This window comes from Mustela putorius, unplaced genomic scaffold (genome assembly GCF_011764305.1).
Source record: "Mustela putorius furo isolate JIRA1106 unplaced genomic scaffold, ASM1176430v1.1 tig00000040_pilon_pilon_pilon, whole genome shotgun sequence".
NCBI lineage: Eukaryota > Metazoa > Chordata > Mammalia > Carnivora > Mustelidae > Mustela > Mustela putorius.
In genome coordinates, this window is record NW_025421261.1 from 4981935 (window position 1) to 5006844 (window position 24910).

Here is a 24910-nt window from a genome sequence, read left to right on the forward strand (position 1 = left end):
GTGGCCAGCGTCCTTCTAAGAGGAGAGGACACAGAGGGACACAAATAGGAAGCAAAGTGAAGATGGCAGTGTTCAGTGGCGACCCTGGAGGGATGCATTTACAAACCAAGGACACCAAAGATTGCCAGCAGCCACCAAAAGCTAGGAGAGAAGCAAGATGTTTTCTTCCTTAGAACCTCCAGAGGAAGCCATCTTGATTTCAGACTTTTGGCCTCCTGAACTGCAAAAGAGTAAATTTCTGCTGTTTTAAGATACTCGGTTTGGGCTAATTTGTTGTGGTAGCCCTAGGAAAAGAATATAGGAAGGGAAGGAGTTGGGAAGACCTTTACATTTACTGTGGTATTTACAGGTTGTATATATTTGTGAATGGAGTTAAAGAAATGCATTTATTTGGATAGGTATGTTAATAAGCTTATCCATATAGCTTATAGTAATAAGATATAGTAATAGTTAATAAGTTATAATAATAGTTAATAAGCTTATCCATATAGCATATAGTAGACTAAGTAAATATTAGATTTTATGATTTCTACATGGTCATGATAAAAAAATTAATGTTTCTAAAATTAAAACACTGAGAGAGAAAAACCTACCTAGAGCTGACAATTTCCATGTACCTGCTTCTGCCTATAGTATCTAGTGACCAGTTCTTGTGTAGAGTATCTCATAACCAATATCAAGCTAACTTAGAAATTGCATAACTGATGCTTAAAACCAGAGGAAAGACAGGATGAACTGGAAGGGAAAAAAGTGGGTATAAAATATAAAATTGTATCCCCTATGGTGGTAAAGGAATGGGGTGAGAACTCACAGTGGCATATTGAAGACTGTCTGAATTACAGAGTCTACATGTCGATTCTTATAAAAAGCATCGAGCTGAAAACCACGATAGTTGAATTGCCAGTAGGGAAAAACTGCTTCTCAATTTCCCAATTTTGGTGCACCTTCATTTGAGTCAATGTCGATTTTGCTTAGAATGTATTTTCTAAGCCAAGAAAAATGATATAATTTTATTACAAGGTAGGATAAGATGCTTTATACCAATTTCAAGATCTTTCATAAGAAATATCTAAAGAAAAACGGGAGTGTCTTTTTCAATGTAGAGAAACAAATTTGATTTTAAGTAAATTTGTTCTCTAGAAATTAAATCAACTGAAAGTTTATTGACTATATTTCATTAACAAAAATAAATTCTCATATGATCTCTCTGATATGAGGATTTGAGAGGCAGGGCGGGGGTTATGGGGGGAAGGGAAGGAAAAAATGCAACAAGATGGGATCGGGAGGGAGACAAACCATAAGAGACTCTTCATCTCAGGAAACAAACTGAGGGTTGCTGGGGCTGGGGCAGGGATGGGGTGGCCGGCTGATGGACACGGGGAGGGTCTGTGCCATGGTGAGTGCTGTGAAGTGTGCAAGCCTGATGACTCACAGACCCCTGGGGCTAGTAATACATTGTATGTTAATAAAATAAATAAATTTTGATCCAAGTTTAAGAAGATGCATTATTCTCAAAAGATTTTGTAAATGTTTATTATTTGTTAATTGAATTTCAAATTATTATTTTTTTTAAAAGGAGGACTCTTCTTCTTCTTCTTTTTTTTAAGATTTAATTTATTTATTTGACGGACAGAGATCACAAGGAGGCAGAGAGACAGGCAGAGAGAGAGGAGGAAGCAGGCTCCCTGCGGAGCAGAGAGCCTGATGTGGGGCTCGATCCCAGGACCCTGGGATCATGACCTGAGCTGAAGGCAGAGGCTTTAACCCACTGAGCCACCCAGGCACCCCTCAAATTATTTTGATTTTTTATTTTATATGTTAAAGTTGTATATAAAATGTTTGTTTTATGAAATATTTTTATTTAACATTTTGAATGTCTAAGCAGCATAGGCATTTCTGAGGTAAGAGACCCAATCAAAATATTGTGATAGCATGAACACTCAACAACTAAACATTCAATTCTAATGTGAGTAAATACCATCTTTCACTTTTCAAAATGAAATGAGTAATATTTATGTAATTAAAGATACAGGGGAAATGAGAAGATAATTAGGTTTCAATAAAGATTAGATTACCGATAAAATTAAAAATGAAAAAAAGTGTATTATAAGGCAGAAAATGAAATTAACTTTAGGATTTGAAGGCATGTTTGCCAAAAAATTATTTCCATTCATTTTTTTTTAAAGATTTTATTTGCTTGAGAGAGAGCACAAGCTAGCTGGGGAGGTGGGGGTGGCGGCGATGGCAAAGCAGACTCCCCACTGTGCAAGAAGCCCAACGTGGGGCTCAGGCTCAGGACCTTGAGATCATGACCTGAGCTGAAGGCAGACACTTAACCGAAAGGAGCCACCCAGGGGCCCCTATTTCCATTCTTCTTGACATTAGTGTATTAGACACTTGCTTTGTATTTGTTGACTAAACTTCAAAACACTGTAACATAAGAATATTACACAAAAAAGTATTAATTTATCAACTTCAACCTTCTACAGAATTTTATGTAGTTCAAGTACTAACTAGATAGGGAGTTCTTTACGAAAGAACAACAAACGACAACAAGAATGAAAACCTCAAACCCATCCTATCTCAGAATCTCTGACATCAAGCAGAATGCCTAACAGAGTGTCTAGGTGTGGGGGAGCACCTGGCTGGCTCAGTCAGAGGAACATGTGACACTTGATCTTGGGGTCATGAGTTCAAGCCCCACATGAGGTGTAGAGATTATGTAAAAAAAGAAAAAGAAATGTTCTAGGGGGATGTCTGGTGGCTCAGTCGGAAGGGCATGCGACTCTTGATCTTGTTATAAGTTCAAGCCCCATGCTGGGTGTGGAGATTACTTTAGAAAAAGTTTCTAGAAGATACATTTTTCTCCCTTGAACTGAAATTATTTCAGGATTATATATTTTATAAACATTATATAAATATATAAAAATATATAAACATTTATATACATTATATACATTTTATAAAACATTTTATAAAAACTTTATAATTTTTATAATATAAGCCATAAGTAGCCCAAGAAAAAGAGATCAAGAAGCTTTACCTTCTCCTACGATAAGAAGCTTATATGTGCTTGACAGTGTTTCAGAAATGCAAAGGTACACATAACAAAAAAACTCATGACACCATCCGAAAATACTGTTTTTAAAAAATTCCCAAATTTCTGGTCCTCACGTTTTAAATAGCAAAATGGGAATCGTATTAACTTAAAGAAAAAAATATGAAATGAAAAGATTGAATCAACAAAAGAGATGATACAACAGCATTAATTTTGCTAAGTCAACTTACTTAGGAAGAGAAAAAAAGACTATGGTACCTTTTTTATAGCTTGACCTGATGCTTTCTTCCCAATAAAGTTTTCAGAGACTCCAAGAAGAGCAGCTACGTTTTGTTCTGCTGGACTGAGCTGGCTAAACTACGTTTAAAAAGAGTAAACATAGAAAAAAATCAAATTGTAACTTTAAAAAAAATATTTATTTATTTGAGAGCGAGCAAGAAAGTGTGTTTGGGACAGCAGAGGGGAGGGAGAGAAAAATCTCAAGCAGACTCCCTGCGGAGCGTAAAGCCTGACACAGGGCTCGATCTCACAACCCTAAGGTCACCTCCTGAGCTGAAATCACGAGTGGGACGCTTAACTAACTGGACCACCCAGCCACCCGTCAAATTGTAACTTTAAAAAATCTGCCTTTTGAACCAAATCCAGTATTTCCTGATACCACATTTTCATGCTTTTAAAGGATATGAGAAGAACACCACCAATTTATTTATACAAATTGTAAGCTTAAACATGTATTATTAAAATACAACATATTTTAGCAGAATACTTAAAGGCATGGTCACAAGCACTGTGGTCTCCACTAGGGTTTCCACAGAGTATGTGGTTACGTCTAATACTGAGATGATGTCTGCTGGGGAGGAAGAACAGGGAAAACTTTTGACAGTAACTGCTTTATACAGCACCACTTAAAAAACCTTAGTTACGGGGCGCCTGGGTGGTTCAGTGGGTTAAACCACTGCCTTCGGCTCAGGTCATGATCTCAGGGTCCTGGGATCGAGTCCCGCATCGGGCTCTCTGCTCAGCGGAGAGCCTGCTTCCCTCTCTCTCTGCCTGCCTCTCTGCCTACTTGTGATCTCTCTCTGTCAAATAAATAAATAAAATATTAAAAAAAAAAAACCTTAGTTATGATTTTAAAATAGGACATTAAAAGAAAGATAATTTCCTGCAATTAAGAGCTGCATACTGCTTCCGCCTAACACATGTTCCTGTGTCTGCCGCACTCACAGTAAAGTCATAATAGACTACACTCGACTGCCTGGTTTTAGAGAAAGCAGGACCAGCTGCACCTTCCTGTTGTGATAAAACTGACATTCCTTCTCAGTATTGACATCACTGGGCTTCGTCATCATGCTTGGCTCTGATAGAGCTTTCATGTAATTCAAGTCTCCAAAAAAACCCAGCTTTCACGGTTTTCTTCACACTGCAGGCAACATAAAGTGGAGTGGTCACCAAACTGTAACAGTGACTATCTTTGCAGAATGGGAACAGGGATGATCCTGCTTTTTTTTTTTTCCTGATAATGAACATGTTTATATTTAACAGAAAAGTAGTATTTAAGTTAAATAAACTGAAGATGCTATTGCTATATTACTATTTAAAAAAACTGAAACATGAAAGACCCAATTTCAAATACACTTCAGTAGAGACAAAAAGTGAATAATCACTTGACAAAAATTCCATCGTCATTAATAAATAAAATAGCCTATATTGAAGAACCTTATAATCTTACCTGCCTGAAGTATATCATCCAGTCAGGGACACACTGAGAAGCCATATCATAGGGAGTTGTTAGGTAAATTAGGTGAAGAAGGCTTTCAAGCACAAGACCTTCGAGACCTTTCTTCAAATCTCTGTAGAGAATGTCACAATAAGCCAAATCTATAGTTCCTAAAAGAAAGATCAAATATTTCATCTTTCATAATTACCAAAAGGGAAATAATGTGATTTTTAAAGCATCTTATTTAGAAGTTACCTACATATAGCAAAAAGTCTTCAAAAGCTCTCAAGTTTTTTTTAACTCCATTATAGTTAACATACAGTGTTAGGTTAGTTTCAGGTGTACAATATAGTGATCCCACAATTCTGTACATCACTGAGTGTTTATCATGATGGGTGCACTGCTAATCCATCTATACATCTCACCCACTCCCCCCCAAATCTCTTCTTATGGAATTTAGCATAACTATTTTGGAGGTCATTTTGATAGTATATATCAACATTTCATAAGTACATACCTTTTGACCCAAATACTTTGTTTCTGGAAATCTAACCCAGAGAAACATGTCCACATATACTCAAAAATACATAAATAGTGATGCCCATTGCAGCTTTGTTTATAACTGAGAAAATAAAAAACCTGTGCAAATGTCCATCAATAGGGGAATGGTTAACTAAATTACGGTATCCAGACTACGGATGATTACAGTAGTCAAAGAAAAATGAGGTAGATTTAAAGGGACTGACATGTTAAGATGCTCCTAATATTTTAAGTAAGAAAAGCAAGCTGCCAAAAAATACCTACAACTATGATTTCATCTTAAAAAATAAAGTATAAAACATATATAAATATATATGCATGATACATAATAAAATCTATACACATATACAGATAGACAAATGTAAATACATACACATATTTATCTATCTCCATAGCAACATATGGAAGGACACACAGCAAACTGTTAACAGCGGTTGCCCCTGGGAGAGTGGAAATGGGACAGGAGAATGGGGTTTTCCTTTACATAATTCTGAGTTCTAAGGATTGTTTTAAAACAATATGGGGCGCCTGGGTGGCTCAGTGGTTTCGGCCGCTGCCTTCGGCTCGGGTCATGATCTCAGGGTCCTGGGATCAAGCCCCGCATCGGGCTCTCTGCTCCGCAGGAAGCCTGCTTCCCTCTCTCTCTCTCTCTCTCTGCCTGCGTCTCTGCCTACTTGTGATCTCTGTCTGTCAAATAAATAAATAAAATCTTTAAAAAAAAAAAAAAACAATAGACCTGTATTATTTTTCATTAAGTAAATTATGATGTAGCCATTAAAAAAAAAAACCATTCACTGCTGTGGAACAATTTTTAAGATATTAAGCAAAAAAAGCAAATTCTGGAACAATACAAATGATTATTTATTTAAAAACAAAAGTTAAAAAATCTCAAACTTGTATACAAGTATGTATTATGCATTGAAAGGAAATGTACAGAAACTGTCTGAAAAGACGCATGCCAAATTATTATTCTTGGTAGATATTAAGATTTGCATGATTGCTAGGGGAGGGGGTGTGTGAAGGGAGATTATCATCTATTTCCCCAAATACTTCTACAGTATCTTAAATTACCTGTATTCTAAAACATTTTTCGGGGCACCTGAGTGGCTCGGTTGGTTAAACGGTCAACACTCGATTTCGGCTCAGGTCGTGATCTCAGGGTTGTGAGATCAAACCACGAGTCCGACCCCTGGAGGACGTGGTCTCCTTCGGGTTCCCTCTTTCCTCTTTTCTGCCCCTCCCTGCTCCCTCTCTGAAAAAAATGAAAACAAAAAACCCCCAAAATCCCCAACATATTTTCAACTTATTTATTTACAAAAAATTTTCTTAAAGAAAGCTCTACACACAGCGTGGTCTTGAACTCACGACCCCGAGGTTGAGTCACACACTCCACTGGGCCAGCCGGGCGCCCTGATTTTCCAACTTTGAAAAGCTAAAGTAGTCTCATAGCTTATAAGATTAATGTTATTAATAAGAAATTACAGTTCCAATTTAAAGAAAGAGAATGATTTAATTTCTATTTCTTCCCCAGCATATTTCCTTAGAAACTTAGCTAAACTCTTACCCTTAAAAGAAGCTCGTCCCAGTTTTGTAATATGAAAGCTCTCGTCTTTGGGCTTGTCAACAACGTCTTTCTGGAGAAGTCCTTTTTCTGTCAGGTCTCTAAGCCATTCAACAGTTATTTCCCGCAGACTTTTTTCTTTCAACAAAATCTTTTGCTGAACACCAAACAATGTACCACCCATAAAGTGACATATGTCATCAAGATTTGTTGCGATCTGAAACAATTCAGGATGTCACTGGAGCATACGTCAAAGATACTGAAATAAATTAGTGCGCGATTGACATATTCGCGTATATAAGGATAATCATATAGTGATGTTTTAAAATCAACGAGAAACAATTTAAAGAAGTTATCATATTCATACTTCTAATGAAAACACGGACCTATTTCTCACTCAAAAACTCCTCAGATTTTTGAGTGGCTTTTCAGTCTCTCCCACGCTGTGCCGTTCCTTCTCCAATCATCACTGATTCCCACGCCGCCTCCTGCAGAAATTCTCCCTTCACCCCTTCCCACCTGTAAGAATTCTTCAGCGTCGAACACACAGACACCCATGCAAAACACAGCCGAAAGTCTCCAATGAAACAGGAGCAGGCAATATTTCCTGCATATCACCTAAAAATAAAGTCTTCTTCTTTTTCTGTCTCTCTCATTCCTGTTCTTTTGCTGCCTTCCCTTTCCCCCTCTTAGTCACTATTTAAAACCTTTAATGGCAATCATAATACTTAACCCTCCATTTGGTATTCAGATGTCGAGATGATGCTGAATTAGAATTTTGTATTAGCTAATTTTAATGAAATCAGCATGTTGTACTAAAATATAGTCAATCAATAAGCATATTTCTCTCTCTCACAATTCTGACGATACTTTCAACTGGAAAACATAGTCATTGGATACCAAACCCAAATAAGGGTTAACAAAAAACATGATGAGGCATAGACACTTTCTACTGCTTTTCCTCCTTTTAGTAAAATTCACTTTCTTGGAAATGTTCTGACCTTTTATTATTATTATTACTACTACTATTATTATTCTTTGAGAGAGAGAATATGAAGCAGGATCTATACCCAGTGGGGAGTCTGATGCTGGGCTCAATCTCACAACCTTGGTATCATGACGTGAGCCGAGATCCAGAGTTGGACCCTTAACGGACTGAACCACCCAAGCACCCCAAAATTCATTCTAAGTATAATATTCAATTAGGACAAAACTTCAGTTTTAAGATATTCAAGACTGATTCTCAGTGTGTAGATTATCAATGAATTTAGTCGCTGAACTGTTTTCTACCTGGTTGATGTCCGTAAACACTGGGGATACTTCCAGCTACCATCATGTTATCTTTCTATCCCTCTATGAAGATTTTACAGCATTGTGATTGACACCCACTGGTCTAGCCTCTGTCTCTGGCCTCCACAGCTTCTCAAAGCTAGATTCTCTACTGCTGCCCCAACCTTCAGGTTCACCCACGCCTCTCCAAAGTCAATCCATTCATTCGTTCAAGTACTAACAGAGCACCAACCCCATGCCAGGAACTGTGCTGGGCACTGGGAGTCAGGGACAAGTAAAGATAAATGTGGAGTCTGTTGGCCCAGGGCTTACATTCCAACAGGGATCGCTGCACTAACCAGCAAAGAAGTACAAACTGATAGGTTCTACTAAAGCAATGTGGTTCGATCAAGCATACAGTAAACTGACTGGACACAGAGGCACAGGGGGGCTTCCCTGAGGAGGGATGGTTAAGTGAAGCCTCCAGGTTGAGTGCGTGAGGGTCAGACGAGAGACAGAGTGGGGAAGATGGGCGAGTCCAGGCTCAGTGAGCACTGGTACGGAAGGACCCAGGAGGCCAGTGTGTCTGGGGTGCAGATTGCAAGGGGGCTGGGGGAGGGCAAGGCAGACAGGCAGAGGCCAAATCTACCATGGTAGACCGTGACAAGGAACTTGGGCTTCCTAAATCCTAAAAACAATGGGAAACCAATGGGACAAATTTTAAGCAGAGATGGGTAGCACAATCTGAGTTTACGTTTTGACAAGACCAGTCTGTGTGAATGATCATTTGGAGGGGATGTGGGAAGGCATGGCGGAATGGACGCAAGGCAGTCAGACCAGTGAGGGGACAACCACACTGGCCCGGACAGGAGAGAGACACTAGGAGCACGGACCCCAGTGTCCAGGTGCGGGGATAAAGCTACAAGCAGCCTACAGAACCTGCCTCTCTTTGCCTCAGATTCTTTTTTTGTAAAAGGGGAATTTCATTACTTAATTCGAAGGTATGCAAGGATCAGAGATAAAACACATAGTGTCTAACAGAGTGTGTGAAACATGGTTGTGATAAATAAATAACTGGAGGCTCCCCAGGTATTTAACAAGGCATTTACAACAAGTTATTTAACAAGTCCTTTAACAAGGCCCAACTTGTTAAATGCTCTCATTAATTCCTAGTTTCCTTCTCCTCGACCAAAGCAAGGACTTAGTCCCTCCAGGGGTGCTCCTCTGTATCCTCCTGCCCCCAACCTCACTGCCCAAGTCGCAGACCTTGCCCTTCTTGCTTCTCCCCTCTTCAACCTGCGTGTTTCTGTCCAGAGGACTTGACTGCTGCTTTAATTCCAACTCTAACGGTCTTCCTACTTTCTACTGTGTTTAGAGTTCCAGCCTTCTTCCATGACTACAGCCCCGTTGTGAGCCTTTACCCCAAGGTGTAAGAGGAACCCTGGTGGCCTGACCTCTTCATGGATGGGTCCAGTTTCTTGAGTTCTGCCTCCTGTGGTAGGCTTGGAACAACAGCTGCCCACCTGCTAATCTCCTGCCTAGACTTCTTGCTGTACTTCAACTGTTAAAACAGAATTTAAATGCAACTGTTGTGCCCCATAGCTCTTGGACTGCCAGGCCTATGAACCCTACCCCTGTGGCCAAGTCCACCCTCCCAGTAGTTACCTGAGTGGTCCCATCTTGAGTGAGTCCCAACTCCCTCCCAATTCCATGAGTCCTATCTCATATACACATTTGTCAGATGTATGTATTATATGTCCTGTGCCTTCTCATTTTAGCTGTCTTTTGAAGATAATTTTTAAAATTGTCTTTTGAAGATAATTTTTAAAATTATGATGAAGTCTATTTGATAGATTTTTCCCTTCATGGTTTTTGTTTTTTGCTTTCCACATAAGAAATCATCCAAGGTAACAAAAAATCCTTCCTTATATGTTCTTCCCTTTAAGTTTAGGTCTATGGTCCACTTTGAATTAATTATTTTTGACAAAATTAGTGTGAGGTAAGAGTACAGGTTAGTTTTTTGTTATTGTTCTATAGAGATATCTAGTTGCTCCAGCCCCATTTATTGAGAAACACTATCCTTTGTCCCTTTAAATATTCTGACACCCTTTGCTAAAACCTGATGATACACAGGGATGCCTGGCTGGCTCAGTTGGTGGACACGCAACTCCTTATTTTGGTGTCCTGAGTTCGAGCCCCACGTTGAGTGTAGAGATTATCATTTTTTTAACTGATCACATACATGGGCCTAATTCTGGACTTACTGATCTATTATTGGGCTATATAATCCTTGTGCCAATACCGCACTGTCTTGATTACTCAAGCTTTATAGTTACTTCTTGAAATAGTGTGAACACTCTAAATTTGTCATTTTTTCACAAAATGAATTTTGGTTAATCTACTCCTTTGCATTTCCAAATAAATTCTATCAGACTTCAATTTCTACAAACAAACCTACTGAGATTTTGGCTGGTATTGCATTAAATTTACAGACCAAGTTGGGAAGTAACATCTGATCAAAACTGATGTTCTAATTCTTGAACACGGTACCTCTCTCCATCTACGTAGGTCTCGTTCAATTTCTCTCAAGTTCTAGTTTTCAGTGTACAGATCTGACACATATTAGTTAAAGTTGTCCTTAAGTATTGTATGTTTTTTGATGCTATTGTGAATGGAGTTGTTTTTCCAATTATTTGTAGTGAGTATACAAATATAATTGAGTTCCATACACTGACCCTGTATCCCATGACAGTGCTGATTACACTCTAGTTTTTCCCCCTACATTCCTTTGGATTTTTTTCTTGAAACTAGTATCGCAAATAAGACAGTTTTACTTCTTCCTTTCTAATCTATACGCCCTCATTCCTGTCTTGTACCGGCCAGGATTCCAATATACGCTGAAAAGAAGGGTGAGAACAGATCTCCTTGCTCTTCCTGATCTTAGATGGAAAAATGAATCTTTCACCATTAAGTGTGATGGTACCTGTAGTGGTTGTTGTTGTTCTTAAAGATTTTATTTATTTATTTGACAGACAGAGATCACAAGCAGGCAGAGAGGCAGAGACAGAAAGGGAAGCAGGCTCCCCGCTGAGCAGAGAGCCCGATGCAAGGCTCGAACCCAGGACCCTGAGATCATGACCTGAGCCAAAGGCGGAGGCTTAACCCACTGAGCCACCCAGGTGCCCCAGTTTTGTTTTTGTTTCTGGTTTTTTTTTTTTTTTTTTAAATAAACTTCCTTGACCTCTTCTCCTCCTAGTTTGCTGAGTTTTTAATCATGAATGGGTGTTGAACTCTGTCAAATGAATAGTAACACTGACTTTTGAATGTTAAATTAATTTTGCATTACTGGAATAAACTCTGATTATGTTGCTGGATTACTAATACTTGGATAGGATTTTATCTATGTTTACGAGATAATGGCCTGTAGTTTTTTCTTCTTGTAACATCTTTGTCCGATTTTGGTATCAGAATAATGCTGGTTTCATGAGATGAGCAGTATCCCTTCTTCCTCTGCTTTCTGGAAGAATATGTGTATGATTGGTGTTATTTCTTCCTTAAATGTTTGATAGAATTCACCAGTGAAGTCAGGTCTGGAGTTTTCTTTGTGCCAAGTTTTAAGTTATAAATTCAATTTCTTTAATAGATCTAGGACTAGACTTTTTACTTCTTCAGTCAATTTTGGAAATTGTGTTTTCCAAGAATATTTGTAGTTGAATTCATTTTTTTTGCATTCAAGACTATAGTTATTCAAGGATTATTCCTTACTATAGCTTTAATATCTCCAGGATCTCAGTGATGACCCTATTAGGAATGATCCTAATATTGGTAACTGAAGTGTTCTCTCTTTTCCCTCTGATGAAATCAGTCAATAATCTTACTGATCTTTTCAAAGAACTAGCTTATAGTTTCATTATTTTTTTATTTACTTTTTATTTCATTTGTTTTTATTTGTATTATCTCTTTTATTCTACTTTGAGTCCCCCACACCCCACCCAGGTTCCTAAAGTAAAACTTAGAGCAGTGAATCTGGATCTTTCTTGTATTCTAACAAGGATTTTAAAGCCATAAATGTCCTTTTAAGCACTTCTTTGGGTTCATGCCAGTAATTCTGATACATCTTTTTTCATTTTCTTTCCATTAGAAATATTTTCTAATATCCCTTGTGATTTCGGTCAAAGTATACTTACTTAATTTCCAAATATTTGAGTAATTCCCTGATACCCTTCTATTACTGCTGGTATACTGTAATTGCTTCCATTAGATACTGTGCTATATTTTATTTCAATCCTTTTAAATGTATTGATATTTGTCTATGGTCTCAGAATACGGTATACAATAGTGAGATATTTCATGGGCATTTGAGGAATAATCTACACAGACAATAGTGTACTGGACAGAGTACAGGCCAGCAAGGCAGGAACCTAAATGATAGTCCAATCCAAATCGTAACTCACTGAATGATGCTACACTACTCACCGACTCGGAGTCCGTTACCTTATTGAAGACATAAATGTGGTAAGACTTGCCAATCTTCACGAGCTCTCCCTCCCTTACCAATTCCTCGGCAACCCTCCTCTTGCAGGTCTCATTACATTACATGTGGATTACTGCAACTGCTTCTCAACTAGTCTTTCAATACTTCTCTACACTATTATCCCAGACATTTTACAGATAAGGCAACTGAGTGAGGTCTAAGAGAGAGCTAATAACTTAAGCAGAGCAGTAAGAGACAGAGTTGGGACTGGGACACAGCCATGTGTGATATCAGAGCACTTGCTCTCAACCACCACATGTCACGATTCTCCACCGACAAGCGACAGTGTCACAGCTCTCTAGTTTGCAATTTAAGCACGCTTTCCCAGTTCCCCCAATTTACAGCACACTTCCGGCCTCCCTTTCCCCACCCAGTTTTCAACTCTTCAGGATCTGCAGCCCTCGTCTAGAGCTACACAATCTATTCTGCTGACTGTCACCTCACATCGCCTGAAGCTTTCTCACCGTCATTTCTACGTGAAGTACTCTGAGCGGCTTACTCCTGCAGATCTACAACTTCTATCTCTTTCACCGTCCAGCACTGATTCCTTTTCTTCCTTATGACCTTTCACATTCTAAACTGCCAGGGAATGTTACCACTATACATCTACAAGGTAATCAAAACTTATGGTATTTTTGTTTATTAATCTCTTCTTTTATTTTCACCTAAACTGTTTGGGTTAATGAAGGCAGACTGCATGATAAGTTAAGAGCACTGGTTTCTTTGTTTGTTTTAAATATTTTTATTTATTTATTTGACAGACAGAAATCACAAGCAGGCAGAGGCAGGCAGAGGGGGAGGGAGAAACAGGTTCCCTGTTGAGCAGCAAGCCTGATGCGGGGCTTGATCCCAGGACCAGGGGTTTAATCCACTGAGCCACCCAGGTGCCCCAAGAGCATTGGTTTTATTGTGGAACAACAAATTCAAACCCTGGCTTTGCCACTTTACGGCCAAATGACCTCGCACAAAAGTAAAATTTACTTAACTTAAGAATAACCACAGAGGTGCCGGATGGCTCAGCTGGTTAGTGATTTTTCTTTTTTTAAAGATTTGAGAGAGGGGCACCTGGGTGGCTCAGTGGGTTAAAGCCTCTGCCTTCAGCTCAGGTCATGATCTCAGGGTCCTGGGATCGAGCCCCACATCGGGCTCTCTGCTCAGCAGGGAGCCTGCTTTCCCCTCTATCTCTGCCTGCCTCTCTGCCTACTTGTGATCTCTCTCTGTCAGATAAATAAATAAAATCTTTATTTAAAAAAAATAGATTTATTAGAGAGTGAGTGAGCGAGAGAGAGAGAGAGAGAGAGAGAGCACAAGCCAGGATGGAGAGGCAGAGGGAGATGGAGAAGCATACTCCCCACTGAGCAGGGAGCCCGAGGCAGGGCTCAATCCCAGAACCCTGAGATTATGTCCCGAGCCCAAGGCAGATGCTTGAAGGACCGAGCCACCCAGGCACTCCAGGCATCTGTCTCTTGATTTCTTCGCAGGTCATGATCTCAAGACCATGGGATCGAGCCCTGACAAGCTCCGCATTGGGCTCCAGGCTCAGTGGGGAGTCTGCTTGAAATTTTGTCTCCACTTGCCCCTCCCCCAGCTCATTCTCTCTCTTTCTCTCAAATAAAAAAAATCTTAAAAAAAAAAGTATAACCATAAAAAAGAAGTTTAACTCAAGAGTAACCCTAAAAGAGAGAGTGAATTTCTAAGAAAAAGAGTGTTTTCCTGCTGTGTCTTTTTCTTTTTAAATTTTCTGCCTGATAAAGGCTATACGAATCTCACAAATGTTTACAATATCCTAGAATGATCACAGACTACCGGTGAATCTTATTCTTAACCAGGATAGAGATGATGGATAATCCCACATCAGGACCTATGTCTTTATAGCTTCTTACATCCCCCAGAGTATACAAAAAAGTGTCTCACTTGTAATAATGTGCAGTTATGATTTGCTCATTTTTCATATTTCATAAAACTCAAAGCATTAAAATGGACATATAAATCTAGATTCAGATTTATGTCAGATTTTTCTTTTCCACATTAGATTAGAAGTTAGCATTTTTTTCAAACTTATAGTTCTCATAACTTTTAAATCTCTATTATCTCAGATAATGGAATAAGATTTAAAAATAATGAAAAATACCTTCAAACCAATCAAAGAGAGAAACAAAGTTTGGATTCCCTTGGTGAATTCTTGAACAAGATGGCTATAACAATTTTCCAATGGTCTGCTTATTAACTCTGATACCTACAAAAGTTAAAGCAATATTATGTTTTGTGTTGTTATAAGAAAATTAAGTGTTCCATATAAAATTTTATATTTTGCATAGATCTTGTGGAAACAGGGGGTGTTAAGGACATAGAGAAACAAATAAGAATTTAGCAGGTGTTCTCATGAAAATGGAAGAACGATAAATAAAGAAAATACTTTTCACTGCTTGCCTGAACTACAAAAGTATTCAACTATTCTTTGTCATTCCTAATCGTAGAGGAGAAAGAAACATTATTGAAAGAAATATTAATAATTAATTTTTAAAAGATGATATCATAAAAGGGCTAGACCAAAGACCAAAAAGAAAAAGATGAAACAACAAACCGACAGTCAGACGATTACCTGCTGCTTGTCTTTTTCCTGCAGTATAAGGACACTCTCCCCGACAGAGTCTATTCCGGCACGGCCAGCTCTGCCAATCATCTGCTTATACTGACTCCTCTTTAAAAACTCCTTTGCAACATAGGGAGCTCTTAAAATAACTCTATGGAATTGATAATATTAATTAAAAGTGATACTCCTTCTATAATACTGCCTATTTTTTCATTCTTAATTTCATTATACAGTGATATTAAATTTAATGACATGTTAACTCAAAATAAGTCAGTGCTATTTAACAAGAACCAGTGATGTCCTAGATTCTTCATGTACATTATCAGTAATTCTTACAAAATTCTTGGTTACAACGTTCTTTATTATTTCACTTTAATTTTTACGAAGGGGCTAAGTGAAGCACAGACAAACTAAGTGGTTCACCTCAACACACAAAACTAGTAACTACCAGGACCATGCTTTGAACATGCTGGCTTGTCTATAGAGCAACAGCCTCCAAAGACTGATTCTACACCCCATAAATAAAAAATAGAATCATGCATCACCAACATATGCATATTTTAATTAATTTATGTTACTGTCAACTATATAACATTGCAGGTTTCGACTGTTTTTGACCTACAAATATGGTAATTTCAATTCTGCCAATGTAGTTGGAAGCCTGTAGCCAGCTTTCCTGTTCAGAAGTGAGAGACCTATGTCACCTAATCAACCTACTCTTTTATGAGCCTCAGTAGACAGCCAAGGTTACAAACACCTGATGAAAACTAAGGGCACAAAGTAGAGCCAGAATACACAGAATAAATACCTGACAGAAACAGGGAACAGAAAGAACCTTAAACTGGGGGGTGCCAGGTGGATCAGTCAGTTAAGTGTCTGACTTCGGTTCAGGTCACGCTCTCAGGGTCATGGGATTGAGCCCTGCACTGGGTGCTGCGCTCGACATGGAGTCTGCTTGTTCTTCTCCTTCTGCCCCAACCCCACTCATGCTCTATCAAAAAATAAATAAAATCTTAAAAAAAATTATTCAAGGATGGCAAAATAAAAAGTAAGTCATAGAAGGAAGACGTGGGATATAAGAGGCAGCAGTAAGCAAAAAAACAAGTATAATTTACAGGAAGGTTTAAATAATTACAGACTGTAAGAAGAAATGCAATTAAAAATCTGGTACTAAAATTCCAGATAGCTGCAACATACATGAGGCACTACAGGAGAACACACAAGGAGTAAGACTACTGTTATGTTCAGGAGGGGAAACAATCATTGATTAATTCTAAAATGGCAGAAAAGCATGTCTGATTACAGCTGTTACAATTAAGAGTAACAACTGGGATAAGAGAAATAAGATATTTAACTTCCTTTTTTATTCTCCAGTTGTCTGAAAAATGGAAAATTTAAACCGTGACTGATGGAAATAAAAGAGTGAAGAAAGATCTACTTTGCAGGGAAAACGTAATCCTAGTGTTCAAAGTGAAAACACTCAGTGAGAAAAACAAGGACCAATTATATTGATAAAAAGTATGATTCAGCAGTAAGATAGTTGAAATGAACCTTTGTATACCTAAACAGTTTTGAAATACAAAGCAAAAACTTCTAGAAATGCAAAAAGGAGAAAGACGACTCCAAAATAACAATGGGAGACTAACACAACTCCCTGAAATGGACAGATCGAAGAATCACAGATAGTAAGAAAATCAAGGGAGCTGATAACACAATAAATAACTGATCTCATGGAGATGTACAAACTGTGTATCCAACAGAAAATACATGTTTTTTAATGTGGATGATTTTTTTTTTAAAGATTTTATTTATTTATTTGACAGACAGAGATCACAAGCAAGCAGAGAGGCAGGCAGAGAGAGAGGAGGAAGCAGGCTCCCTGCTGAGCAGAGAGCCCGATGTGGGGCTCAATCCCAGGACCCTGAGATCATGACCTGAGCCGAAGGCAGAGGCATAACCCTCTGAGCCACCCAGGCGCCCTAATGTGGATGATTTTTAAAAATCACCCAAGCTTTTGAAAAAAATGTCACAAATTTTAAAGTCAAATTTTTATTTTTTTATTTTTTTATTTTTTAAAGATTTTATTTTATTATTTATTTGACAGGGAGAGATTACAAGTAGGCAGAGAGGCAGGCAGAGAGAGAGGAGGAAGCAGGCTCCCTGCTGAGCAGAGAGCCCAATGCGGGACTCGATCCCAGGACCCTGAGATCATGACCTGAGCCGAAGGCAGCGGCTTAACCCACTGAGCCAACCAGGCGCCCTAAAGTCAAATTTTTAAATAAAAATTATAAAGAACAGATATCAGCTATACAAGCCCACAACTTGGGTAATAACTGAAAAGATGGTCAAAGCTCTACTCTGGAAAAGATACTAGACCAGAAGTCTTTATGGATGAGTTCTCTAAGCTTTCAAGGAAATACCTGTGTTAAATAAACTCAGATCATAAAAAATGGTAGAGCTTGCTGTTTGCAACTAGCAATAAACCCTAACGTCGAGCCAGATAGGGAGAACACCAAAGAAGTAATTCTAATACCAGAAACTCTGCCGGTCACTTTTCAGTAACGTATTAAAGGGCACAAATGCGGAGCAGGTGGGCAGGGCAGTTGGTCGGGCAGCGGACTCTCGGACTCGCGAACTCTCGGTCTTGGCTCAGGTCCTGATCTCAAGGTCAGGAGACGGAGTTCTGCACTGGGCTCAGTGCTGAGTGAAGAGTCTGCTTGAGACTCTCCCTCCCCCTCCCCCGACTCTAAAATAAATGAATACATCTTAAAACATAAATAAGTAAACTGAAGGAAACAAAACAAACAATCAATTCAGCAAATGTCTGATAAATTCTCATCCACTCCTGAGAAGGAATAAAACAACAAAAACTCCTGGCAAAGGGCGCCTGTGGGGCTCAGTGGGTTAAAGCCTCTGCCTCTGGCTCAGGTCACGATCTCAGGGTCCTGGGACTGAGTCCTGTATCGGGGTCTCTGCTCAGTGGGGAGCCTGCTTCCCCCCACCCTCTGCCTCTGCCTCCTTCTCTGCCTACTTATGATCTCTCGGTCAAATAAATAATTAAAATCTTAAAAAGAAAAAAAAAATACACACTCTTACCTAGCTAAGAATTAAAAAGTTTTGAGCCTGGCCAATGGCTACCTTACCTTCGAGCTGGTAGATTCACACCTGCTGCCAGGGTGGACGTGCAGGTGAAGAGGCACAGAGCTCCCGTGGAATATGCCTCCTCCAAGAGCCTCCTTTCGTCGCTCGTTAAACCGCTGTGGTGGTAAGCAACGCCAAAGGGGACGGTGCGCTTTAAGATGGGGCACACGTTGCCACCGCTGATACTCTTCAAGTTCTTAATCAGCTCATGTTTTTCTTTCTCCCTGTGTTTCAGATACTCCCTAGGGAAAGAGATCTATTAGAAATATAAACCCTCGATCTTACAGGGACAAACTGCCTACTGCTTTAATTTTAGTAGATACATGTAAACATTCTTTATTAAAAAATATATAACTTTCATGAATCTCAGTATACAAAATGTTCTTAGAATTTGATTCTGATTTCACTAACTATTGGGCACTCTTTCAACCTTTTTGTGGATCACAGAACCCTATGAAAATCTGATCAAAGCTAAGGAAGGAAAAAGAACACAATATAAACATGACACTTTGCTTATGAGTTCATGGACTTCCTGATGCTCATTCTTATGCTGCCTATGAATCCGCGGGTGCTGGGGTTAGACACCTCCTGTGGATGTCACCATCATTTTTTTCACTAGAATATACATTTCTATGGGTGATTTTTATAGAATTTTTAAAAAATTCCAAGTCATAAATGTTCTTCTCTCAAGATGGAAACCTACTTACAATCGAATCACATGTAAGAATGTGAGACACGGACTAAACACTATATTTTAGAACCGTCAGTGAGGTCCCACAGTCTTTGCATTTACGAGCACTAAAGTCCCTTCAGAAAAGAGAGGAAGCACTGAAAGAGTAAGCGTGACGAGTAACTCACGCACTTCGAATGGCAGCCGCCAAAAACCAGTCTACGCCACACGCAGTGTTTCAGGGTGCTTAGTGGAAATAAGGGAGAGCCCTGGCTCTCTTACTCTGATGTTCCCAACGGGAGGCCAGGGACGTCACAAGAAGCCGAGAAACAGGGTGCAAGGAACACAAGAACCAAGAAGAACTGGGAAGAGCGTGGCCAGGAGTCGTGGGCACGAGAATGACAAGTGACAGCTGAGGAGAGAGCAGCAAACTCTGTGACCACTTCCCAGTCAGTGTTCGGGGTCATGCAAGGGACGGGACGGACACGACGAACTCCTCTCAAGAAATTACGTCTTACGTGGGGTGAAATGTGGATAATCACCACATAATGTTAGAGAAGGGAGACACTACTGATGGCTGACCGGGTAAGCTATGGTTACACGGCAAAGGGGTCACGGCAGAAGCAGAGGTCTGAGCTGGCTCTCGACCAGGGAGTGTCAGTGCCAGTGAAGAGGCAGGGGAGCACCCTTTCCTGGAAGGAAGGAAAGCATGATCAAAGGCACAGACACGAGAAGCTCAGAGCGCGGACAAAGAGAGTCGTCCGGGTGAGCTGCGAGGGAATGAGGAGTAAAGCAGTACGGGTGCACAAGTGAGCTGGACGCCAGCCTGAACCTACACGGAGAGAGCACAGTGCTATCATTCTGGGGGAGATTGTTAGGGAAACTGGTATGACTAGAGCTTTGGCAGTTGTTGGCAAATGATGTTTAAAAGTCATTTTTTTTTTTTTAAAGATTTTATTTATTTATTTCTCAGAGATCACAAGCAGGCAGAGAGGCAGAGAGAGGAGGAAGCAGGCTCCCCGCCGAGCAGAGAGCCCAATGTGTGGCTCGATCCCAGGACCCTGGCCTGGATCATGACCTGAGCCCAAGGCAGAGGCTTTAACCCACTGAGCCACCCAGGTGCCCCTAAAAGTCATTCTTGACTTAGAAGTCAATGGTAGTGACAGCTATAAAAAAGATGATAATTTTCCTTGCGATTGAGATAATCACTAGGGAAAAATCTGTTTTAGTCTTTGCACTTAAACAGACATAGCACCTGTTCTACTGCTCAGGCGGCTTTACTGCAACAGCTTCGCATGCCATTCACGATAAGGAGGACATCCCACGATGTCTACAGGATACAGTGGACATCCCAGGACACTCAAGAAATCATGCTTTACAGACATGGCTTGGGTCAGAAGCCATTTAGCTCAGGATTTTACTTCAGCTACATGTGAATTACAGAATAGTATTAAATTGTATGAGTAAAACATGATTCACCATTTCTTAATCAATAGCCATAAAAAAGGGTGCTAAACTATACTTGGAATATTCAGCTTATGAAAACAGCAAGTAATATACAAAATAGATTTTAGAGGAAATTTTCCTTCAGAAAGTGTTAAATCCTACTTCTTTAAGAAAGTATCAAGTAGGGACACCTGGGTGGCTCAGTGGGTTAAGTCTCTGTCTTTGGCTCAGGTCATGATCTCAGGGTCCTGGGATCGAGCCCCGCATCGGGCTCTCTGCTCAGCGGGGAGCCTGCTTCCCCCTCTCTCACTCTCTGCCTGCCTCTCTGCCTACTTGTGATCTCTGTCAAATAATTACATAAAAGATCTTAAAAAAAAAAAAGAAAGAAAAGAAATATAAACTCTCTCCTGCAATCACACAGTGATGCTACCGCCCCTGGGAACCGAGACACTCATGAGGAAAATCCAAACAGAAAGGACGTGCGATGATCTGAGTGGGACGTGTCCGCGTGAACACATGCGGTATTTTGTCTTTAACTATTATGCGGCACCTCCGCCCACTAAAAATGTCTGGGAGAAGTGCCTGACCAGGGGTGTCTCGGTGGCTCAGTTGTGAAGCATCTGCCTTCGGCTCAGGTCCTGATCCCAGGGTCCTGGGTTTGAGCCCCAAATCGGGCTCTCTGCTCAACAGGGAGCCTGCTTCTCCCTCTCCCTCTGCCTCTCCCTGCTTGTGCTTTTTCTTGTGCTCTGCTCTCTCTCAAATAAGTAAAATCTTTAAAAAAAAAGTGTCAGGGGGCGCCTGGGTGGCTCAGTGGGTTAAGCCGCTGCCTTCGGCGCAGGTCATGATCTCGGGGTCCTGGGATCGAGTCCCGAATCGGGCTCTCTGCTCAGCAGGGAGCCTGCTTCCTTCTCTCTCTTTCTCTCTGCCTGCCTCTCAGTGTACTTGTAATTTCTCTCTGTCAAATAAATAAATAAAATCTTTAAAAAAAAAAAAAAAAAAAGAAAGCCTCTGCTTTCAGCTCAGGTCGTCCTGGGATCGAGCCCCACATCCGGCTCTCTGCTCAGTGGGGAGCCTGTTTCCTCCTCTCTCTCTGCCTGCCTCTCTGCCTACTTGTTACCTCTGTCTCTGTCAAATAAATACATAAATAAATAAATAAATCTTTAAAAAAAAAAAGTGTCAGCTCAGGGGGCGCCTGGGTTGCTCTGTGGGTTAAGCCTCTGTCTCAGGTCATGATCTCAGGGTTCTGGAATCGAGCCCCGCATCAGGCTCTCTGCTCAGCAGGGAGCCTGCTTCCCTTCCTCTCTCTCTGCCTGCCTCCCCCTACTTGTGACCTGTCAAATAAATAAATAAAATCTAAAAAGTAGAAAGTATCAAGTATTGGGGTGCCTGGGTGGCGCAGTCTGTAGAGCATCTGACTCCTGATTTAGGCTCAGGTCATTCAGGGTCATGTGACTGAGCCCTGTGTAGGGGCTGCACTCAGTGGGGAGTCTGCTTGAGATTCCTGCCCTCTGCCCCTGCGCCGGCTTGGGCACACTCTCTGATAAATAAATCAATCTTAAAAGGAAAAAAAAGTATCCATTACAATTTATTAACTAAGGGTCCTGGAAAACCAGATGTTTAAGTGCTTCAAGGTTAAATATCAACATTTATGAGCCAAGTAAACTATTATCATCAACAATCAAAATAATTCAAGGGTATAACTAATAAATCGCATGTCTTCCAGTCAAATGTTAGTCTCTAAATCTCCACATCACTTAGCCAGTGCCAAAATTCCCTTAGTCTATGAAAAAAAATGACTTACTAAGACACCTCAATGACAATTTAATTTCCTTAGGTTTCTATAATCAACATCATCATTGTAAAGGCAGACTATTAGTTACCAAAATGGAAAACTCCTGGACTCTATCCCAAACATCTGGATCTTTGTGCTGGTCAATAAATTTAGCTCTATCAGACCAATGCATGACAGCAGGACTGGAAGGAGAGATGGGAGCTGCCTAAATTAGAATCCAGGGTCATAATGGTCCACGGTAATACAGCACTGGCTAGGGGCCAAAAAGAAGTCTGAAAAATCTGAGGAAACTACACATGGCACAAAGGTACAGAAAAAAACTCAACTGTTCACACTCAAGGTCACTTTACACTTATCTCTATGAATATAACAGAGCCAATATTAAAATACTATCAAATTACAAACTAATAAATTACTTAATTACCTAAGAAAATCAATTTAAATGTCCACATAAGTGTGACGTTTACTAAGAAAACAGAAGCAACAGTACTTAATTAGAGAGAAGGTTAAACTAAACTATGATTCATGGGGCACCTGGGTGGCTTAGTCACTTAAGCATCTGCCTCAGGTCAGAGTCTCAAGGTCCTGGGATTGAGCACCTAGTCGGGTTCCCTGCTCAGCGGAGAGTCTGCTTCTCTCTCTCCCTTTGCCCTACCCCTCTGCTGCTCTCTCTCTTTCTCTGCTTCTGTCTCTCTCAAATAAATAAGTAAAATCTTTGAAAAAGACGATGATTCATATCTGCAGTGATTAGTGACTGATCCTCTGTCACAGCCAGTTCCTGACCTTGGCTGGAGGCTGAACCTGCCTGGAAAGTTCTATAAAATAATGATAGCTGGGTCTGCCCGCAGAGAGTCTGATTTGTCTGGGATGTAACCTGGGCCCTCGATTTTTTAAAAGCCCTTGAGAGGATTCATTTGCAGTCAAGATTGAGAAGCACTGATCGAAGCCATTATACGGGTCAGCACTCTCTCTCATGGAGTCTTGGAATTTTTCTTTGGCTATTTCTCAGACATGAATTTCACGGTTACACTTCCTTCAGGGTTAGGGCCCTTAGAATCTAGTACAGCAACTTAATGTAACATTCTACAAGAAATAACAAGTGCTTGTTGAATAAACAGAATACACAGCATGGAAACCACAATAAAATAAAACAATATTTTTTGAAGATGAACATACTTGCTTAAAAATTTGCATATCATTTCTGCTACGTTTTCACAGTTCTTCTTAGTGGGACAAAAAACTAAGCAGGAATAATTGGGAATGACTTCTGTCACCAATGCCACCAAGTGATCGGGATCCATCTTTTTCAGAGTATCAGAATACTGTACAACGAGATGCAGGAACAAGGTAGATAGTTAGCAACCAAGAAAACCTGTCATTTACCAGAGTGCTCTGTAATTTTGAACTTCTCATTTAATTTAATAAATCTGATCATTTAAAAGAAAGATGAAACCCAGATGAAACATCAAAATGTTAAGTCCCGCTTTTAGGTTGTTAAGGTTTTGTTAGGTGTATTTGGTTTTAAATTAAAGAAGTGAAAATAGCAAATGTTATTAATAACCCCACTGCATGTTCATCTCTACCAGAGCAAAGCAAAGAAGTCCACAGAGAGAAACTCAGATTGGTCCTAATAACCGCCAAAGGACCACATAAACAAGATATACTTTTACTATTACTAATAGTTTTCAAAAACATAGGTTCAATCATACTACAGTATAGATTTTCAGAAATAAAAAATGTATTTGTCAAGCAGACACATGGAACCCAACATATGGAAAGATACAAAAATACAAAATTATTTAAAAATCTCACTTCCGGGATGTCTGCATGGCTCCATGGGTTAAATCTCTACCTTAGGCTCAGGTCATGATCTCAGGGTCCTGGGATCGAGCCCCGCATCAGGCTCTCTGCTCGGTGGGGAGCCTGCTTCCTCCTCTCTCTCTGCCTGCCTCTCTGTCTGCTCGTGATCTCGCTCTATCAAATAAATATATAAGTAAATCTTTAAAAAATTTTTTTAAATGTTAAAAACCTCACTTCCTTCAACTTTATTGGAAACCAAGATACAGATTTAGAATAATACACCTTTACTGAATTCTAAAAATATTGTAAAATCCCTTCTCCCCTTTTTAATATCCTTAATATAAGTCATAGAACATTAACACAGCAGACATTAACATTCTTGTACTCAGTATCTGAACTACATAGCCCACAAAAATTTCTTCTTGTTTTGTGCTTATTGCTGAATGAATGAACATTTAAAGGAGAGGTGTGCAGATTTTCTTGGTTCATGGAGCTCCAGGGCCAAAAGAAATACCTAACAGCTTTGTTTCTTAGGTATTTAGGTACACACAACTTAAGTATGTATTTCCTCACAATTCAGTAGCCGTTTGAATAAATAATATGCATCAGTTGAGTGAAGAAAATATCTCATTCTTAACCATAACTGCCCACTGACAGGATGTGCGCACAGCTGGGCACTGCACAGTCTTTCAGAACTTAGAATCAGATTGGAAATGGCTACTCTTTTTCTATCCCACATTGATTTTCACACTGCAAGAAACAAACCAACAAAAAACTTCACTAAGACCT

General features: G+C 39.8%; 1 protein-coding gene across 15 annotated transcripts in view; it reads right to left on the minus strand.

Annotated features, from left to right (window-relative positions):
- HELQ (helicase, POLQ like) overlaps positions 1-24910 on the minus strand; it is a 47007-nt gene that overhangs the window by 10778 nt on the left and 11319 nt on the right. For 11 of the 15 annotated variants that reach the window (XR_006606138.1, XM_045077921.1, XM_045077979.1 and 8 more), the window contains 7 exons: positions 23498-23643; positions 18416-18655; positions 15282-15423; positions 14811-14915; positions 6880-7093; positions 4788-4945; positions 3317-3415 (listed from right to left, as the gene is read on the minus strand). Coding sequence is in view for 14 of the 15 variants with exons in the window: in XM_045077921.1 (XP_044933856.1) it covers positions 3317-3415; positions 4788-4945; positions 6880-7093; positions 14811-14915; positions 15282-15423; positions 18416-18655; positions 23498-23643 (1104 nt within the window). In the remaining variant the exon portion in view is untranslated. Of the gene's footprint in view, positions 1-2289; positions 2431-3017; positions 3206-3316; positions 3416-4787; positions 4946-6879; positions 7094-14810; positions 14916-15281; positions 15424-18415; positions 18656-23497; positions 23644-24910 lie in introns of those variants that run through there. The other 4 variants (XM_045078074.1, XM_045078047.1, XM_045077942.1 and 1 more) reach the window with 4 other exon arrangements.